We start from the raw sequence: 21118 nt of genomic DNA on the forward strand, positions 1-21118 counted from the left end.
GGATTTGATTTTATTGTATAATGTGGCAAATTAATTTATTTAAGTTTTAGTATTTATTCCTGAACTTCAAAATATTTTTTAATTAGTATCAAAAGCCGTTTCTAAAACACATTATAAGTCATTTAATAAATTTTATGACTCGCTTTCAAGTTCTTTTGAGTATCTTGTGTATAAAGAAGAAATTCTGTTTGTGTGCTACCAGAAGCAGCAAAATCTTGGCGAGGTCATTTATTCATTAGCGATCATTACTAATCTTACTTCTACTCATCTCCTTCCCTTCCCCACACCCATCATCCTCACAAAATAGCCTAATTGGAGTTGCCATAGTCCACTGGCTACGGACAGTTGGGTGTAGTTGGGACTCTTGTACGGAAATCACATTAAAAAAGTTTTTCTGTCTGAAATTTCCAGGTCAATGGGTTCTTTTCAGCTCGCGTTTCCATCACAAAATACGAAGCTTTAAGCTTCGAAATATCTATTTATCTGTAACAAAATAAGACAAGATTCCGTAATATAGTTTGTTCCATATCTTTCAATTGTTCGATAAGGATTTCTAAAAAAGAGGATTTAATCTCAGGCAAAGCCGAGTAGTCACTTCTAGTTAGATAATATGAAATAAAACATTCTAGACTTCTTCTGGGAAATAAAACGTTTTATTTTTTTGTCTCTGAATTATTCTTAAACGGATTAACAAAATACTCGCAAAAAAAAATCTTTCTCACCAAGTCTTGTTGCAACCACGATCTATAATATTGATGAAAGAATTATTTATGAATTCTGCAGAGTAAATAACTGATCGCGTGTTTACTCGACAGAGCGAGTGTTGAATTATTGTAGATATTTCTATCAGAAAGTGTCGATGACTTGAGGTACAACGGCGTATGTGTTTACATAATATTATCATAAACACTCAGCCGATGTTTTGGTAAGAGATGGACTCCTTTGATCGGCCGTCTCTCTCATCGTCACCTGTCACCTCCCCCCACATCCATAAACTCCGGTATCCGCCGCTCCATACTGTGTAAGTGGAAAACTTCCCGACTAATTAAAATGAGGTATAAAAACTCTTTCGCTAATCTATTGATCACTTTACTTTACTGATTGTGCGCTGAACCGTGAACCAGAATAGGGTGGGAAACTGGGTTGGAAAGGGGGTGGTTAAGTGGTTGGGGAGTGGGTAGTGGAGCTCTCGGAGCTGGACCGCTTCTGGAGACAAATCCCCTATACTACACACTACTCCCGTCCTCCAGCGAGAAGAAAGGGGAAAGGCCTGAAAACGCCGAGTTATCAATGTTCGTGTTATGCTTGTGCTCGAACATTACTTCAGCCTCCGTATAATAGGAGTTGATACCATTCAATTTTTATTATCATTGTGAATCCTGATATATTATGCTAAGGTGTACAATAAATGGATGTATGTTATCACAACGAAATGAAATGTTTCTTGTCATAATTTACGATGATTAATGTATCTCGTTATAATTTAATCATTGTCTTCGTTGTAACCTAATATTTAACGTCTCCTGTAATATTCATTTCCAAAACTCGAGACGAGCAATTTCAACCATCTCATGACCAGCAAATTTTGTTTGTGGTCACTTCAGAATATGCGTCGTCGTAATAACTATTTTTAGTTGTTTATTAAGCGAGCCGAAGAGTGAAATGATATTCTGGTCACTGAAAGGTTAAGTTGTTAGCACTGCAGTTATGAACTCTATTTCTATCCTACCTGTGTCCAATGGCCAATGTTCATTCCATTCAACAGAAGAAGAATAATAATAAATTAATGTTAGGTTATTAATATTCCAACTATAAAAGTTAATTCAATTGCTTTTATATAATCGTCACTATATTTAGTGCGAAACTAATACGGCCATTCAATTTTCACATCAAAGTGGTGAATTACTTAAATGTCAATCATTTTCCAAGAATGTTTTTGGATGCAATGAACTTAAAAAGGTCTAAATCAAACCCTTTTCCACTATCTTGAAGCAAGAGAATGGATAGCGCCAGTGGTCATCTGCTATGATTATTACTGTTGGTCCGTCGAGCCGGATAAATTTAATATTCAATGATTATTCAGGAATGTCCCACCGTCGACTGTCGACAGCCAAACTGTTTTGTCTCTCATAATTTTCACTGATTTTTCCTCGTAAAAACAAATGGTCTATTTATTTTGATAAAGAACAAAAATAGGGTGAAGATTCATTATTCTCTCCTCGGCTTGGCTGCTCTGTACACTTTCCGATGTATCTGGGACTCGCGGTTGATAAAGAGTAAATAGTATATTTATTTATAATATGACCCTGACTCTATTACAGAGAACATCAAATCAAACATGAAAACTACAATAACGAACAACTCAAAACATAAATATTCCCAATTTCCCTATTCAAGACAATTACAAAATCGCAATAACACATTGAGTTCATTATTAACTGTGAAACTCAACAACATAATTAGGTACGCAATTTAAAAATTAAAGCCATGATTAGTTTCTTAAAACAGGCACTGTCTTTTTATTGATTTTGTGTTTAATTCGTAGAACTCCATTTAATTTTTAAAATGAAAGCCATGATTAGTTTCTTAAAACAGGCACTGTCTTTTTATTGATTTTGTGTTTAATTCGTAGAACTCCATTTAATTTTTAAAATGAAAGCCATGATTAGTTTCTTAAAACAGGCACTGTCTTTTTATTCATTTTGTGTTTAATACGTAGAACTCCATTTAATTTTTTTTTAAACTTAATTAAAATTAAATTTAATAACATAATTATTAAGTTCTGCAAAGTATTTTTTGATTTTTGTTAGGCACTGTCTAGTTAGAAACTGATGTTAACTGAGCTAATGAGAACTAATTGACTAATGTTGTACTTTTCATTTTATTATATGTCTTTATGCACATATCCAATATCCTATTATATTATTTGGAATAATATGTTAGTTACAATTTTTCGGTATCAACCGTACAATAATAAAGAAATTTAATTTCAGTATATTCTATAACCATTTCCTTCGTCGTAGTAATAACAATTTCAGCATATGTAAAGAAAATAGGGAGATCTAAAATATTTCGAGATTTTTCAAAGCAAGTTGAAGAAATTCAAAAGAAAGTTGTTATTATTAAAAAATAATATCACGTAATTTGAGTGAATTAAAGGTTTGTGTATGTTGTTGCAGGGAACGTGTTTGTGATAGCGGCCATCCTGCTTGAGCGACACCTGCAGCAGGTGGCCAACCACCTGATCCTGTCGCTGGCGGTGGCCGACCTGTTGGTGGCCTGCCTGGTCATGCCGCTGGGTGCCGTGTACGAGGTGGCGCAGCGCTGGACGCTGGGCCCCGAGCTCTGTGACATGTGGACATCCAGCGACGTGCTCTGCTGTACGGCCAGCATACTGCATCTGGTGGCCATCGCGCTGGATAGGTAATCCCACTTCATACTATATAGCAAGTTTATCTGGGCCCCGACCATTGCGATATGTAGACATTCAGCGACGTGCTTTGCTGCATCTAGTGGCCATCGCGCTGGATAGGTAATTCCACTTCATATATAGCAAGTTTATCTGGGCCCCAGAGCGTTGCGATATGTGGACGTTCAGCGACGTGCTTTGCTGCATCTAGTGGCCATCGCGCTGGATAGGTAATCCCACTTCATATATAGCAAGTTTATCTGGGCCCCAGAGCGTTGCGATATGTGGACGTTCAGCAACGTGCTTTGCTGCATCTAGTGGCCATCGCGCTGGATAGGTAATCCCACTTCATAAATAGCAATATTATCTGGGTCCCGACCATTGCGATATGTAGACGTTCAGCGAAGTGCTCTGCTGCACGGCCAGCACACTACATCTAGTGGCCATCGCGCTGGATAGGTAATCCCAATTCATAAATAGCAATATTATCTGGGCCCCGACTATTGCGATATGTAGACGTTCAGCGAAGTGCTCTGCTGCACGGCCAGCACACTACATCTATTGGCCATCGCGCTGGATAGATGAAAAAATGCCAAGGTTAGTAGGCTTGCCCATATGTGGACGTTCAGGGACTAATACACCGGTACAGTACTAATACAGGTCTGATTGACTAATACACCGTTGTATCATTAACCAATGAGCCGTTTGACTACTTGAGAGTTCGACTGACTAAAATATTGTTAAACTATAATATCCAATTAACCGGTTAGCCTGCTGACTGGTTGATAGATTGATTGATAGATCGGTTCATCGGTATACCAGCTGACCGTGTGACCGTTCGACCGGTTGACAAATCGATCATTTGACCGTTTGACGAGTTGATATACCCGTATTGATCGCTAACAAGGGCATCCCAAAGGTATATTATGTATTATATAAGGTGGGCTAATGGCCCGCCAATAGCAGCGGCAGAGGAAATGCGTACATTAACTACCTCACAAATTTCATTAACGCCGAGATACATTATACAATATTCCCGGGCAGAGAGCTGTGAGCTGTGGCTATAACCTGCGGGCTGTGGCTATTGACTGTGGCTATTGGCTATAGTGCTGGCTGTTCGGCTATTCGGCACACGGCTAGATGCTGCCTCCGACCTAACATCTCATCTCATCTCACCTTTTTTGGCCCCGAGGCCACTTCCGCCTAAACTCGCACCAAGTGATTCAACCTTTTCTGGGGGAATCCTTCCCTCTCGTGCTCTCGACTATAATTTAAAAGTCTCATTGTGGCATTAATGGCTACACATAAAAAAACCGCAATTTAGCCCTATTTGAGTTTCGCCACTATTACTCGCTTAAATGCCTTTACTTTATGTAGATTAAATGGAGTTTTGCGCCTTTCTCGTGCGGGCGCCAGTGATCACTGTTTTACTTATAATTTCGTTAATTTATCTGGTTGCTTTAAATACGAGCTCGCACTGGAAAACTGTTCACATATATTATAGAATTATCTACGGTTACATTACGACCACACCACGGCACTGTTAACTTTGCAAAAGGTGGATTTGCCAATATATTGGGAATACCGGCGCAAAATAAATCCCCCTATAATCTGAATATACTGTTTTAATTTAGAGTTTTAAATTTTAAATGTAAAGGTACGTATCATGGCACATCATCAGTATACAAATAAAAGCTTAATTGAAATACAGGACGAAGCAAGGCTGTGTAATTTTACCGTGGTTACTCAATCTGTACTTGAATAATTGTATGCATGAATTGAAAGGTGCGGGCGCGATAATGAACAATCTTAAAGCTTGTTACGTTTATATGAAGTTAATGCGGTGCAGATTTTGAACCCTTTGGACTTTGGAAGATCTACATATAGATCTATATATATTATCTGTAGATCTACATCTATATATTATCTCAAGATCTACCAATATATATATATATTATTTCTGTGAAAAGTAGAGTACGAAAACAGTTTTCCTGCGATATAAATAGTTGTCAATGTTGAATACTTAACCCACTGTTTCTCAACCTTTTTAGTGTCACGACCACATAAAAGTAAAAAATAAAATGTAAAAAAAAAACTAACGACCCCCTAACTATATAATGATTTAACGTTTGGCAAAGTTTTACATTACTTAGGTGAAAATAATGTGAAAGAATTTTTATCTCGAGATTTAGAGTTTTGGCTTACACTACGATGTGAATGCGGAGCTTAGTAACGAATGCTTCGGAAACATTAAACGTATTTGCCACTTCTTACTTTTGCGAAAAGGCTCGTCTATGGTGGCTTTTAAAATTAAATACAGAAATCGTATATAATCAATTGAAAATAATTTAATTAAATTAGTCCCAGCGAGACGTACGCCCTTTTACTTCTCAAGCGTCTTGTTTGAAAACGAAAAAGACAGAAGTTCCTAGAATGATGACGTCACGTACGACCTCTCTCTGGGACTAGTGTATGTGTGTTTCAAATATCAATCCAGTACCAAATATTTAACCTTTCAGGCATATGTAGTAAAACAGAATTAAATAAGGAAATAAAAAATAATGTACGTATTAAAAACGAATTCAGAAATGTCCACATAAAATATTAATGTTTTGTTTGTAATTAAATGTGTTTAAATCTAAAATATTTAAAGAAACATTATAAATATATATAATATTATGTAAACATTAGAAATAACGAAGTATTGCGGGGGATCCACTTGTATTATATAGATGTCACCTGTAACGGATGAAAACATGCTTATGCTGAAAAACAGCACCATCCGTTGGACAAACACGCTTTTTTTTAAACAGTGCCATCTATTGGACGTAATTGTAAGACGCCCTATTGTTACTATATCTGCACACACAGATTGAGCCACAGCAACGCATGGCGGGGTACTAATTAATAAATAAATATTCTGTCAAGTTTGGAGTATTTCCGCTTTGCAACAAAATCCAAAGAAACGGAATGATTCTTAATGTATCCGAAAACTGAAAACTGCTTTTGAAAAGTTATGAAAAACAATTTTAAACATTAGAAATAATCACATCATTTTTGAAATATTAAAATGTAAACATGAAAAAAATTGAAAAATGGTTCACCTTACTTTTATTCACTTAACGCTGAACTAAAATTACTGATAAAGAAAACACACTTTTTTGTATGAATCTCTTAGAAACATTACCGTCACCTCCTTTTTTGTTTCATATAAAACTAATTAAGAAAAAATAAATAATTTATTTTCAAATAAAAAAATGTTTAAAATGTGTAATTTTTTTTTCCTTTGATTTCAAAGATGTGTATATTTTAATTCTTCTATGGTTACTTTTGGTTAACTTTTGGTTAACTTCTAGAATTAATTAGTTGAATATAAGGCGTGGTGTTTTCTCTTTCTAACACCGCTTAGATCACATATCCTAACAATGACAGTAAGAGAGACACAGCGATTTCCATGAGACCATAAGAGCTGTCCCGAATAGCGAACAAATATGCCTGAGGGGTTAAGAATTTTTTTTCGTATGTGTGGCCTTTTTTGTGGCAGATTTTGACCCTACCTATCGCGATTTCCAGATTGGGATATGATGACTTTTTAAAATTAAGAGGAAACTACAAGCGAATAACAAAAAACGTTGCATTGTTTCTCTTCTGACAGCCTGCATAGAAGAGCTGGAGCAAAATTTATTATTTCTTCGTTGATGGATTTTATGGTCGGGGTAAACGATCAACCATTAGAACTAAAACGCCACCACAAAGGGTCGTACATATACTGTATGTGTATTGTACACTTTAATACGGAAAAGGGACCGTTTTGTGAATAATAAATAATGCACGTGTAACTCTGGGTGTCGTTGCAAACAGTAATCCTAACCTATAAATAAACGGTAACTACCTACGCAAAACGTGCACCGTCTGGGAAAGAAAATATAAAATAATTTATTGCGGGTGCAATTGACATTACTTATACAATTTATTTTTGCTCTAATAAATTACGTGTCTTTGAGATTTAGAAAATATAATATTCAGTGTGGTGAAATAAATATTAATACAATTAAAATGTTGTGTGCAGTTTTAACAAGAATAATATAGGGTTTTCCAATAAGAGGTGTTATTTTTAATAGCCCGCTGTTTCAGTAGATGTTACTTTTGAATTTGAAGCTGTCATTTTTTGACATTTGACAAGTAGAAACTACGCCATTGATAAAAATGGAACGATACACGCTTCAACAACGCATTAAAATTACTGAAAATTCACTTTAGTGAATCAAATGCAAATCATCTTGAGTGGTGAGGCCCATTTCCACCTCGGTGGCTTCGTCAACAAGCAAAATTGTCGCATCTGGGGCTCGGAAAACCCAAGAGTTATTGTTGAAAAGTCTCTCTATCCTCGACGTGTGACTGTTTGGTGCAGTTTATGGTCCGGCGAAGTCATTAGACCTTACTTTTTCGAAAATGAGGCTGGAGCAACAGTTGAATAGATTGCGCTATCGAGAGATGATTAATGATTTTCCATGGCCGGAATTGGATGGTATTAATCTGGACAAAGTTTACTTTCAACAAAACGGTGCTACGTGTTACACAAGCAACCATTGATCTTTTACGATTGAATATGAAAATAACACATTTTATTGGAAAACCCTGTATTTAAGTATAATTTATTCCCAATAATTTTTTTTGTTTATTTCGATTTGAATTTTTCGTAAGTAGGAACCTAAATAAAGTTCTAAATTAGTTTCTTAGTTTTTAGTAAAGTTTTGCAATATATATAAAAAATTATGAACTTACAAATAAATACCAAATGATTTTGAAATTATAACTCCTCTGTTCACCATAAACCAAAAAAATCCCTATTAATATTGATGACTGAACAAATGTTTTTACGAGGTCCAAGGGCGGTGGTGGCATCGAGAACAAACGGGGCGGTGAAAGGCTTCAAGGGGGCGGTAAAAGGCTGAAATGGGGGTCAGAGAAATAAAATTAAAAATTTCATAATGAAATAAAATAAGTCGTAGGTATGTACATCATTGTTAGATTCTTGTAAATGAACCGTTCAATTAGTGATTATTTATTGACAGATTATTCAAAAAGTGTATTTGAGAACATAAGTAATGGGTCAAGAGAGTCCTGCTGGAGAGGTCAAAATATCTCCCGCAGCTAATCTCTACCGATCCGGCCCGCTACGCAGTAGATAGGCAAATACATCCGCCGCCAAGACCTAGATAAACCTCATCTCAAGAACCCGGGCACCCTTGCTAAGTTACCAAACGTAGCGAACCATGCGAAATGAACTATTGCAGAGGTGTTGGTTATCCAATAAATGGTTCCCCGGGCGGTGGTACCCATACCCGCCTCCCAAATCGTAAATATTCCTATCTGCTAACCCCTGAGGAGAAATGACGTGATGATTATTAGTTAGTAAGATTGTTAAATAAATTTTCCAAACTTCTAAGAAATACACCAACATGCGCTTGCTAACACAGGTGAAACCTATTATTAACACGTTAGGCTAAGCTTGTTCAAGAATTTTCAAAGAAAAGTACATTATGGGACGTAAATTGCGGTATAAACCCTAAAACAAGCAAAACTTTTTACTGAAGCAAAGTTTGTCCGATTTCCCTAAAGGCGTTATTTTAGACATCTGGACCGTTGCAAATACTCGTACATAACATGTTCATTATTTGTACCGCACGAACCCAAATAGGTACCTAACTAATTACATATTCTAACATTTTCCAATATTACCAGATAAATAATGGGCCCTCGGCTTGTGTGGTGTGCTACGATAGAATAATAATTAAATAGGTATAAAGATATATAGATATTTTTTACCTTAAACTTATACACAATAGTCGAAAGAAGTTAGTTCATTCTCTCTACTTACCGTCAAAGTGTCCTTTTCTTAATCTTACTCATTTAGCTTTCTTTGCGGATCTCAACATTTCTCATACGATCATAAATGGTTTTACCACACGTATGCGTCAGGAATCTCATTTCTACAGCATTCAGTCTACTTTCATACTACCTCTGCTAGTTCCATGCTTAACTGCCATACATCAGGATAGATACCTGCACTCCATTGTGGACTGATAGTTTCGCTTCTTTGGGAAATTTTTTTGCTAGCGGCAACAGCGTTCAGCCCTCCGAATGGAATTACCTACATTTATCCTTCTTTCAATATCTCTCTCAGCCTTCGCATTCCTAGTTAAGATACTTTCCAAATACACAAACTCATTCGCCTGCTCCAAGGATTCATCACTCACAACTATATTGCACACTGTTTTCATACTCTCTCTTTTAAACACCATGACCTTAGACTTACTTTTGAATTTAAAAAAGAGAAGTCTGAAGATATATATTTGAATTTGAATTTGATAAATAAATTTAGTATGAAGCAGGCGCCACTCGTGTTAAGGTACGAGACTAGTTATTTTCTGTCTGACTTATTCCGATGAGCGGTCTTTTAGCCTCTGTATCAATGCGTGCTAATATTCTATTAGCAGTTCCTCGAACTTATTCGAAGCAAAATAATTATAATTGTCCCTATTTGTAAGAGCTTGGCCAAGATGCGGGAGAAAGAGGGGGCTACGCGATACTTTGCACGAGGAAAGGGGACGGAAGTTCGGAGCAGTTTTGTGTCTCTGAGTTATTAAATTTATTAGAGCACTGCCCGGAAAATGTGGCGTCCCCTTCCCCCGCACTCCTTTCCCACCCCGTCCGCTCCCTTTCCGCGCGATACGAGTTAATGTTTATTTTATTTCATCGTCGATTAACTGAGCAATCTTTTCTACATTAAAACGATTAGTGTATTTACGTTTTTTTTCAGTTGTTACATACGGTTTCTATGAAATTATGTTTTATTTATTGGCTCCGTACAGTTTTTATTCAGGACTTCTGTGTGCTTTAAAGCGAACCAGATAATATCGTATTATTTACTTTGACTACATTGTGTGTTTTAAACGAGTAACGAAAAGCGTTTTTGTGTTGATAGAGAGTGGGGAGAAGCTTTCATTATTCTATTAATCATTTTAGAAATAATATGTTCATAGTTTTGTGGTTAGTTTGTGGAACACCATATAATTTATGATTTATTAAAGTTTAACAACGGTTTCGCAGAGCGAAACGACAACTTATGATATAAGCAATATAGAATAACACCATTCTCGTATAAGAACAGTGTTTAGAGCAAAAGACTAAGGGCCAATTGTTTCACAGAATTTTAATAATTCATAAAATTTCAAAGTAAATCTTCAAGTTCCATGAAAGTTCTGTGAACGTTCTGTTATTATTTTATTATGGGCCAGTTGTTTTAAAGAACTGAACTAAGATCAGAACTTAAATGGAACTTTCACAGAACTTGAAAATTGAGTCTGAAATTGAAATGTCATACGACATGACATAAGATATGACATTAGACATGACACAAGACATGAAACAAGACATGACGTAAGACATGACATAAGACATGCAATAAGACATGACATAAGACATGACATAAGACATGACATAATACGAGACATAATACATGACATAATATTTGACATAAGATATGACATTAGACTAGACACAACAAAAATACGCAAGGAATGTATTGTTAAATCAAATATATGTTAATAAAGATAAAACTCCTTTATTACAACCGACAAATACAATATTATCGACCTAGTGGAAAATTACAGCTGACCTTCGCTTCGAAACCTGTATGGCCGGTATTATTGCCGTTTCGATGAGTTCTTCTAGGCTACAGTTACCAGGGTGAAAATGATAGGCAACATTAGATAAGAAACGACACAAGAAGAAGAATAATACGAATTAATGAGATAATTTATCTTTTAAGTTTACATTACGTTTTTGAAGCTAACAAAATATTACGTTCAACTTTAGAACAAGAGAGGAACAACCTTTTTACCAGATCTATTGAGAGCGTCTCCGAACGGAGCGCGCGAGGCTCCAGTAGTAGGAAAGTTCTTTGCTTAACTTTGAATGGTGCAATTCTGGAGTTTGTTCTCTCAAGAGGGGGCTAGCCGCTCCCTAGAGAACCTCCCAACTCCCCCTAACCCCACCCACCCTCGTGTTTGACTTAGAGCCGCTCTCCAGCATTTAAAAGAAATTTAAACAACAGATTAGAGTTTTTTCCTTGGACTGTAAGCACTGGTAAGAAGTAAGAAAGGCACAGATCGTGGAATTCCCTGGAAAACAATGTTTAAGCCCCATTACTTTTATATTGTGTTATCAACATATGGGTCGCCTAGTGTTTTATTGACAAACGTTATTGACGGTAAATGTGTAATTTTTTATAAATTGGGATTCATATTTTTTGTGTCGACATCACACCGAATAACCCTACGGTGGGACTATCTGTAATGTTTGGTGATTTACCGAACATAACCGAACGCTACCAACGGCCTCCGATTATATTGTCGGGTCGCGAGGAGCTCATTCTCTCGCTAGACGGCCTTTAGGCAACTTGTTACTTGTATTGTCAGTTTATTATATTCCGAATTAAACAACGTCCGTATATAAGAATCTACGACTATTCAATATATTACCAGATCCTATCCTCGTTAGAATACTGGAGATTAAGGGCCCAGTATTCTATCCTATAAAACAACGATACGTTACAGTGGCGCAGCTTAAGGAGTATACGGAAACAGTTTTTTCGGATTGCCGGCAAGTCGATCTATTTCACACCAGTGACTTGCGAAAATCTCCGGGATTTTATTGTCAAGGTGACAATAAATGGTTAAAGGAGATAAACAGGGTATAATAAAGACAATGGGAAGTAAATAATTACGTGGCTCTGGGTAACAAAGACCAGACCAGGAATCCAGCGCTAGAATGAGCTCCTCGCGACCCGACAATATAATCGGAGGCCGTTGGTAGCGTTCGGTTATGTTCGGTAGAACCCGAACCTGCCCGAACCTAAATCACCAAACACTACACTATGGCATCCCCAATTAGGGTATGTAGTAAGGTGAAGGACTTGGCAAGGGGAAAGAGATGATCTAGAGGAAGGTTGGGAAGAAATTACCTGGATATTCAGATCTAGTCAAAAAGTACGGCTATCAAACAACGTGTTATTCTGAACGGTGGTCTTCACCAGGGCGGTAATGAGAGTATCTACCATATCTATCCACAATCCACATTTCAAATACTTCCACCTTCCGGAACAATGTTTGATTTATTATTTACGTTTTTTATGCCTTAGAGAATAATGAAAAAAAACAGAAAAAGAATAATTCTCACTTGTTGAATTTAGTCTTAGTTTCCAGTTTCTGAAAAGTATTCTTGAAAACTCTCCTTGCAGTCTCAATGTAAACCCTTACTACTTGCTAAATTACTCTTGAACACATATTTTTTAATTGAAGTTGTTCTGTGATTGAATTATATCACAATCTTTGTCTGTAATCTTGTCTGAAATGTGATCTTTGTCTGTAATGTAACCCTTCTGTCTGTAATGTAACCCTTGTAAATCTTTATCGGTAATTTACAATGGTTACCCCTTCCCATAGCCAGCTTGTTTAATAAAAATCAACCTATAAAAAAAAGTTTTTGTGCTGTAAATAATACATTTTTTAATAGATGTTATAAAAATATATTTACATATTTTTTGTTTGATTGCTACAAAAGAGAAATGGGTATGTGTTCGCGTGTGCATGCGTGATTGCTACAAAAGACAAATGGGTATTTATCCGCGTGTGTATGCGTGATTGCTACTAAAAGTTGTTAGAATGCATTGTCATCGATAACAAGTCTATGAGTCTGCTGAGTTTTAATTCTATTTGCTGTCGGGAATTGGGTTAATTTTATTTACACAGTAAATCAATAAAACGAAAGTTTAATTGTAATGGATTTAACTGAAAATAAGTAACTTCTCGTTTTTTAAAACCACCCAACTGAATTCTATAAGTTGTATTAGGTATCAGCCGTATTCAAATGTCACCGCCCTTGTCTATCGCGTTTCAAAACTCGCCAGCTATTCATAATTCAATTAAAACAAAAACATACTATTGTCTGAATTTTGAACTTTGAACACAGATAATAGAAACAAAATGTGATTGACTGTCGCCGAGCTACGACCAAACTAAGATGAAATTTCAGGTTCCATGTCATTGAAGAAAAGCTATGAAAAGGGTAAAGTAAAAAAACATATAGACCTAACCTAACCTAATCTATTAGTTTTTCGGGTTCTATTTTGTCACTGTTCTCTTTTATCCGGTTACAGGGGTATAATAAATTGTCTTTTATAAGAGGGTATCGTTACTCAAGAACAGTTTTATTGTAATCTAATCTTTATGTGTGTCAGTATTTAAAAGTTTACTTTAAAATAAATGTATAATTTAAAATAAAATTAAAATATAATAATGTATGTTTTTTTTAAATGCCACGGTCGAGAATAGAAACCCCGACCAACTGTTTGGAAGGCAACTATGCTGGCTATTACACCACTTAACTATTTTAAGAACGGCGGCATAAAATCATTACAATATGTACCTAATGAAAATAAAAATTACGTTATTTTTAATTTTAGAATATTACGTACGCACTTCGAAACACAACCGTTTATATTATTTAATTACACTCCTATCCAAACCAATCAATAAGTTTATCTGCTTTCCATGTAATATTTCTTAAAAAACGATTTAATAATATGTAGGTACAAATTGAAATTTTTTGAAAATCTTCATGCAAAAAACAGAATTTTCCAAAAAAAAATCTTTCTGTGTTAAACATCATCAATAATGTCAAATTTTTCGAACTTAGCACTCTTTATAATTATTTCAGAAAAAAACATCATGTAGTACATTTATAATCATTTCAGGAAGAAACACCATTTAACACATTTATAATTATTTCAGCAAGAATACCAGAAAAGTCACCCGCCACTGGTGGGTAGGCGCTCGTAAAAACACTTCTAATTATTTTTCCCTGGCTTCAGGCAATAACTAAATATATCAAATAACCTTAACCTTACAAATGTTATTTAAATAAATATTATGTCCAATTAATAAATGAGTTGGTATATTTGAGAAGAATGTTCGCGAGAGACGGAAATGCCGATAAGAATATTGACAGACGCGTAAATGCCAAGAATTCAATTGATGAAAGATTAAATATCATTAGAAAAAGTTTCCATAGTACTGTAAGCACTGTTTTTTTTTTCAACTAAGACAATTCAAGTCTTTCCGAAAAAACCTTCCTACAGAGGCAGAGAGTGTCTCTAAATATTCGCACACTTCAGAAGAACTTCATAACCTTCACTGGCTCAAGTGCCCTGGAAAATGCCAAAACAAATTGTGCTGGATGGTGTTTAAATCCATCAATGAATTGACTCCACCCAACATCTCTGAACTATACTTCCAAGTAAAAACTGGTCTGAGGCAGTCTACTCTTAGATCAGCAACATCATCAGCTGTAGGCAGACTGGTGGAACCTAAGCGCAAGCCAAATACTAAGTTTCGTGATCGCGCTTTCGGAGTATCTGGGCCGAAGGCTTGGAATAAACTAACCCCGGAACTAAGATGCTAAACGAGTCCCATAGAATTCAGATCTAAACTAAAAACTTACCCCTTTAAACTCTCATACCTTTAAATTAAATATACCTGCCTGAAGGAAGCATTCTTATTTTGCATGTAGTACATCCTAATCAAACGTTTCTTATTGGATTTAAATTATTAGAAATTTTTATTGTTTACGAATTTTAAGAATTCTGATCAAAACCTTGTACTATAGTACCGCCCAGCATAAAATTTGCTTTTCTTTTGCTCAACACGCTCATTAAAGAACTTAAATACATATTATTAAAATTAATACCGGAAAGTCCAATTATGTCCTGTGCTGCGAACCGTATCGAAAAATCTCTAATAAACATTAAACAGTGTTAATCTCAAGTAACTTACCAGGGAAGTATGATACTGTATAGTATCTGAATCTAAAAAATATAAATAAATAAATAAGAATAATAATATATGTACATTTGTAGAAATGTATTATATATTTGTACAGCGCCCTTGAAGTGATTTTGAACAAGAACGGCACTATTCAAATCATCATTCAAAATTTCGTATTTTTGACCCGCTCACTTCATCAGTGGGTCGTGATGGACCAAATTCTCTTAATGTGATGTGTTGTGTAAAATTATGGATCGAACCGGGACTACTGAATAAAGACTAGTAAGTCTCTCCCAGTTCGTGGTTTCCTCTGCACTTGAAAATACCCTCTGAGTATCATCCACAAAGATGGCAAAGCCCCCGAGCAACAGGAGAGGCCTCCTGAGTGGAGTTAATATTAAAAAAGGTATGTCAATCCTCTGTATCTACCCCAGCTGAGAAAAGCATTATAATTAGTAAGTTAGATCATACAGTAAATGAGATAAAAGTCTCGTGTCATTAATTAAAGAAGAAGTGACAATATCTCACAAACGTTAGCTCACAAAAGTTCCCCCAACACTGCGAGGAGCGGTCGTGTTTCCGGAAAAACCAAAATTTCAGATATAATTAGATTCCTCCGCTCAACCCTTTCTAATGAACCCGCCACGCTATATCAGGCACAAGGAACAAGGCATACTCACGAAGACTTTCGGTTTAATTTGTAAATTAAACGAAAACATTATTACAAACGGTACGTATTGCGTACCCTGTAGTACACCGTGTACGGAGAGCTGTCGATGCAGGGAGTGGCAAAGCATGTTCGCTAACGATCTAATTAGATTTTATTTGGTTAGCTTCCTTGTCAACCCATGTCGTTGGCATTTAGGGAAATCTCTTCACTCTGACATGGTTTGAGAGATTCAAGCGCTATAAATTACACATTATCTCAGTGGAATAAAACATGTCAGTGTTAATAATAACATTTATACGGAAATTTCCGTAGAAAGCAAACACTTTGCAATTTGATGTTGTAAATTAGGTGATTACAAAAGTGGTTGTTTAAATCACTTTATTTTGTAATATGCAATATCGCCATTAGGATTTGGGATTAGCTCTGTCTGTCAATAGTAATTAGTTATATTGTATGTAAGTTCATAGTTCACATGGATATTGTCGTGGTCCACTGACCCTCGGTTCTTGTAGGTTCATTACTGAGTTCATTCATGTTGAATTGTGTAAAAGAGACAATGTTCGACATCTAACGAAAAATTTGCGAAGATTTGTGAACGATAGCTTGACAATTTTATGATCTCTATTCGACGAAAAATAAAGAGCGGGAGTTAAAATAAATATTTTAATTCGCGGGCAACAGGTGACGCCGTCATGCGAGAAGTGTAAGTTGCTTATTTTTTTAACAGAAATCAACCATCAGACCGTTCCGTCACGAGTGGGCAGATGGGATTGACCACCACACAACTCTGTCTTGTCACACACTATTTGCTTCATTCGCATTCATGCATCGTCTCATTCATATTAAGTGGTCTGTTCATTCATAAAGGTGAAAATGTAGGAAAATAACTTAAAAGCTTTTTCACAATAAGAACGTTTCATTATCTTCCTTTTTTAAACAAATAAATATAATGATATCCTCATTGGGATCTCGCGTGCTTTAGATATTATTAAAATTTAGCAGTATGAATTAGTAAGAAGTAATTTTAAACATATTTTTAACGTATTACATGGTATTTTTTCTGAAATAATTATAAATGTATTACATGGTTAGAGTAACATGCTTGCTACTCTAATGGTACGTATACGCGAACCGAGCCACGAATTACGGGAAAGGAACAAAGCAAATGCAAGCGGTGATTCGCGCCATTCGCGGTTGCTTCGTTCTTTTCCCATAAGTTGAGGTTCAGTTCGGCAGTTCGGATCGCGCATGTATACGTGGCATAACATTATAATATGGTATTTTTTAGTGCAGTCGGGTGTTTTCTGTTTCAGTCTGTATTCTGTATTCCCTACGTTTTGTATCCAGATCTCAATGTTTTAATATTATTGTGGTTTTTAAATGAGAGTGGAATTTTGCTATAGAGTTTAGTACCAAAGAATATGAAGCTTTTTTGCCCAAATGTTGTATTAGTAGTTGCTTATTGGATATTTTTTTGACCCTAAAAAATATTTTCAAATCGTAAAAAAATATTTTATGGTGCTTACACTGCCAACACTGGCTAAACCTTATGAGATACATCAAACGTACTAGGGAATTAAATATCTTAACAAGGCCTACAGCAAAGTCCGCGATGGAATATGTTTATATCCTAAGGATAACTCCTAGCAACGCCGGGTACACGTTAGGTAGTTATTGTAAATATACAAATAAATCTCGCTTTGTTAATATTATACGAACTAAAAAAAAATTATGGTTTTAATGATGACCTTTCAGAATTCAACTTTACCTTTGATTAAAATACAAAAATAAGCTTTTCCCATTAAAACCAAACAGGTTTCTGCCGTCATAATTATTCAGAAGCAATAAAAATTTTAAAAGCTGTAAAAAAATAATATTAGTAAAAAAACTTTACGCATTTTTTAAATATGTTCCTGGTTAATCCCACTGCACTGAACCCATAATGCCTAGAAGGGAGATCTAAAATCTACACCAATTTGAAAAAAAACTGATGTCACCGATTTAATTAAAACTTTCCACTACTAGGCTCCAGACGGGTAAATCAAATTGTTTATCTGCTTAAAAAAAAATTTGAAATTAAAAAATATTTTGTCAATATCAACAGAAGTACGGAAAAATTGAGCGTATCTCGGATACTCGCACACGACCAAAACACATTTGTAAAGAAATTGCTATATCCTCTAAGGAACCTAAGGAATGAATTTCAATACTTTAAAATAGTTTATCAATTTCAACAAAATTAACGAAAAATTGGGCTTGATTCAGGCACATAGGTACGCCTACCACACTTTTCTATAAGTTTATCTTTTCAGTGTCTTCCTGAATTACCATCCCCTTATTTACCCCACCCATTCTCCTTTGCTCTCTCTCCCTTCCTTTTGTTCTGTCTCCCTCATTACGGTAATTATATTTACCAACGTAATACGTGTATTTTTATAACTTAGTTAGTATAACGCTGTCGTAAATAAAATTTAATATATTATTCGAACACCTTCTCTTTATTTATTTCAAGTGAAAGTTCACGTATTTGTTTGTGAGAAGAACAGAATAGATAGATAGATATGTATATAAAAACAAATATTGTTTGCTTGAACCAACATTTTTTTTAAAACAATAACTTAATACCACTTTAATTTTTTTAAACTTAATGCTGACCGGGTTTCGCTACAGCCATAGCTTCTTCATGGCAGCACAATACTCTACTAAAATCAAAAATCTACAAGTAACGTGTGTTACAAAATGTATTAAGCTTTCACATGGGGTTGCAAAAAATTGGGTTGAGCTCCAGTGGAGGAGGTAGCTGGAGTATGTGAAGGATTGAGAAGAGAGTTCTCTTTATCAATAGTGAACAATCTGAGTATCGGACTTTTATTAAGGTTTATTTGGTTGTTGGTGACTTTGCTATTAATGTTTTTGGCTTTCCGTAACTCTAATGCCTCTAAGTTATCCTGCCTAATCTCTATTTCTATTCCATGTAGTAAGCTGACGCCTGTATTTTTATTAAATATGCGGTCTGTTACAGTGAGATGGTTAGCAAATTCCGAAAAGTCATTATTTAGACATCTAAGAACTCTTTGACATGGATATTAATATTACGCAACGTTTTACCTATTTAAAACGATGGACAATCCCTGCATTGAAGTAAGAAAATACGTCAGTGGCTTATACTATCCTCTTTCTCCTTTCCGTTCATTTAACATTTACTTATTTACTATCCCACTTCCCCCTCTACCGGAGTACAGCCCAATGTTTTGCAACCTTATGTGAAAGCTTACTATGTTTGTAATACATGTCACTTGTAGATTTTAGATTTTAGTAGAGTATTTTACTGCCATGAAGATCCTAATGTTGTAGTGAAATCCGGTCTTTATGTAAAAAAAGTTTTTTTGGTTAAATTATTTTCATTGCATGGTCATATTTAGAGTTAACACTTTTACCGACTGAAATATGTTATAAGAAGAAGTTCATCAACGATATTTAGCCTATATAAATAATAAACTAGAAATTGATAGAAAATTTATTCATGTTAAGGTGTCAGAGCTGCATTTCAGTTTATTATGCTATTTTTTGCAGAAATCTTCGAATGAATCATATATTGCCCAATAGTTAAATTTGGTTATTAGTGGGATAGAGAGTCGGCGACTTTATCCAAAATATTAATAATTTTTTTATGATAACATTTTTGTACTCTTTAACTTTCATTTCCTCATGTCAGTCAACTAGTGATAGCTGCAGATACTGTGATATAAAACTCACGATGATTATTTTGCTGACCCGTTACTTATCTCCCACAATTCATACGTTCGTGGTCTGATTGATTCCCTAAAAGGTCTCAATCGATACTGATAAATTTAGGAAGGTTTTCCTAGTACCTACCACTACACTAGGCACATATTACATATTCGGCCGACGTCACATTTGACATTGTCACAAATCGACCGTCAACGATTATACTGATTAATTCTGATCTGTTTTCTAAATTTTTGAGCGTTTTGCTTGGCGGCTAAATTAACTGCTTCGGGTTGAGAATCGATGGTTAATGGGCACTGTTTAATTCCAAAATTATCGAAATGTTTCTGATTGCCGTTTTATGACGATGTCAAATGTAACGTTCGGTTATACAACTAGCCCTAAATGAAATTACCTACACATATATAATATTAATTTTTAGGTATATAACAAACAATTTAGATACCTTTAAAACTTATATATGTGTTCAACCAACTTTATATGACGTGTCATCTCTGTCAGTATTTGTGTTAAACTATCATAACGCTTCAAAAGTTTCAAGATTCTGTAACATCTGACACTACTAAATAATCTAACCACTTAGGTATGTTAGTCAGTAAGCTAAACCAGGCTATACACTCTATACAGTATTGTTGAACCATACCGTTTATCTTCGAGGGTGGATAGATAGTCTGATTATTCATGCACATTCATATATCGTTTCGTACTAATGTGGATACAGTCTAGCGGGTCACGTGATACGCTCTCCGTCTCGCGATCTGTTGCGACGTGTGGTGATAATTTTTTTTCTTAATAAATATCATCGGACAGCAAAAAAACATGTAGATTTTTAACTCCGAACATGCTCAGGAATCGCAAGCTAAAATCATTCAGGTTCGTGCTGACACACCCCGTATTAAGTAATTATACATAATATTAGGAAGAGAGATAAAAAAATACATATTTGAGAATCTATCAATAGAAAGGGGATCGTTTATTTTTTTCGTTTATTTAAACTTATTTAATTATTTGATAAGAGGAGACATGGTACGAAAACGTGCTGACTGTTGCCGAGCAACGTCCAAGCTGCACTGACTTCAGAGTCATCAGAGTGGCGGAGCCAATTAAAGTTACGTTTTGTAGAAAAAGGTGGGGCGCCGATGTTGGCACGTGCGATATGCATTAGTATGTGTGAACGATATTAGCAAACCTTTCTTGTTTCTCGTTTAATACTAATAATGGTAGAAGGCCCCTCTCCAATTTTCTATTATCTGTTATTTTAAGTGTATAGGTACCTACTACCTTTTTTACGCTTTTGACCATAAAAAGTGGTGAATATAGCACGCTAAAATGTGAAAAATTGAGCATCATTTTTGTGGACAAATAAGGCAAGTGGTATTTTTATCGATGAGTTACCCCTTT

The 21118-nt window shown here is 35.4% G+C and overlaps 1 protein-coding gene across 1 annotated transcript in view; it reads left to right on the top strand.

Moving 5' to 3' along the window:
• The window catches only part of LOC149421874 (5-hydroxytryptamine receptor-like), a 186402-nt gene that overhangs the window by 138347 nt on the left and 26937 nt on the right, over positions 1-21118 (top strand). Inside the window, exon 3 of the mRNA XM_089634123.1 lies at positions 3180-3423. Within this exon, the coding sequence (XP_089490249.1) occupies positions 3180-3423 (244 nt within the window). The remainder of the gene's footprint in view (positions 1-3179; positions 3424-21118) is intronic.

The sequence above is a fragment of the Hesperophylax consimilis genome, chromosome 8 (genome assembly GCF_061612785.1).
Source record: "Hesperophylax consimilis isolate HC1 chromosome 8, BYU_Hcon_1.0, whole genome shotgun sequence".
In the NCBI taxonomy this organism is placed as follows: domain Eukaryota; kingdom Metazoa; phylum Arthropoda; class Insecta; order Trichoptera; family Limnephilidae; genus Hesperophylax; species Hesperophylax consimilis.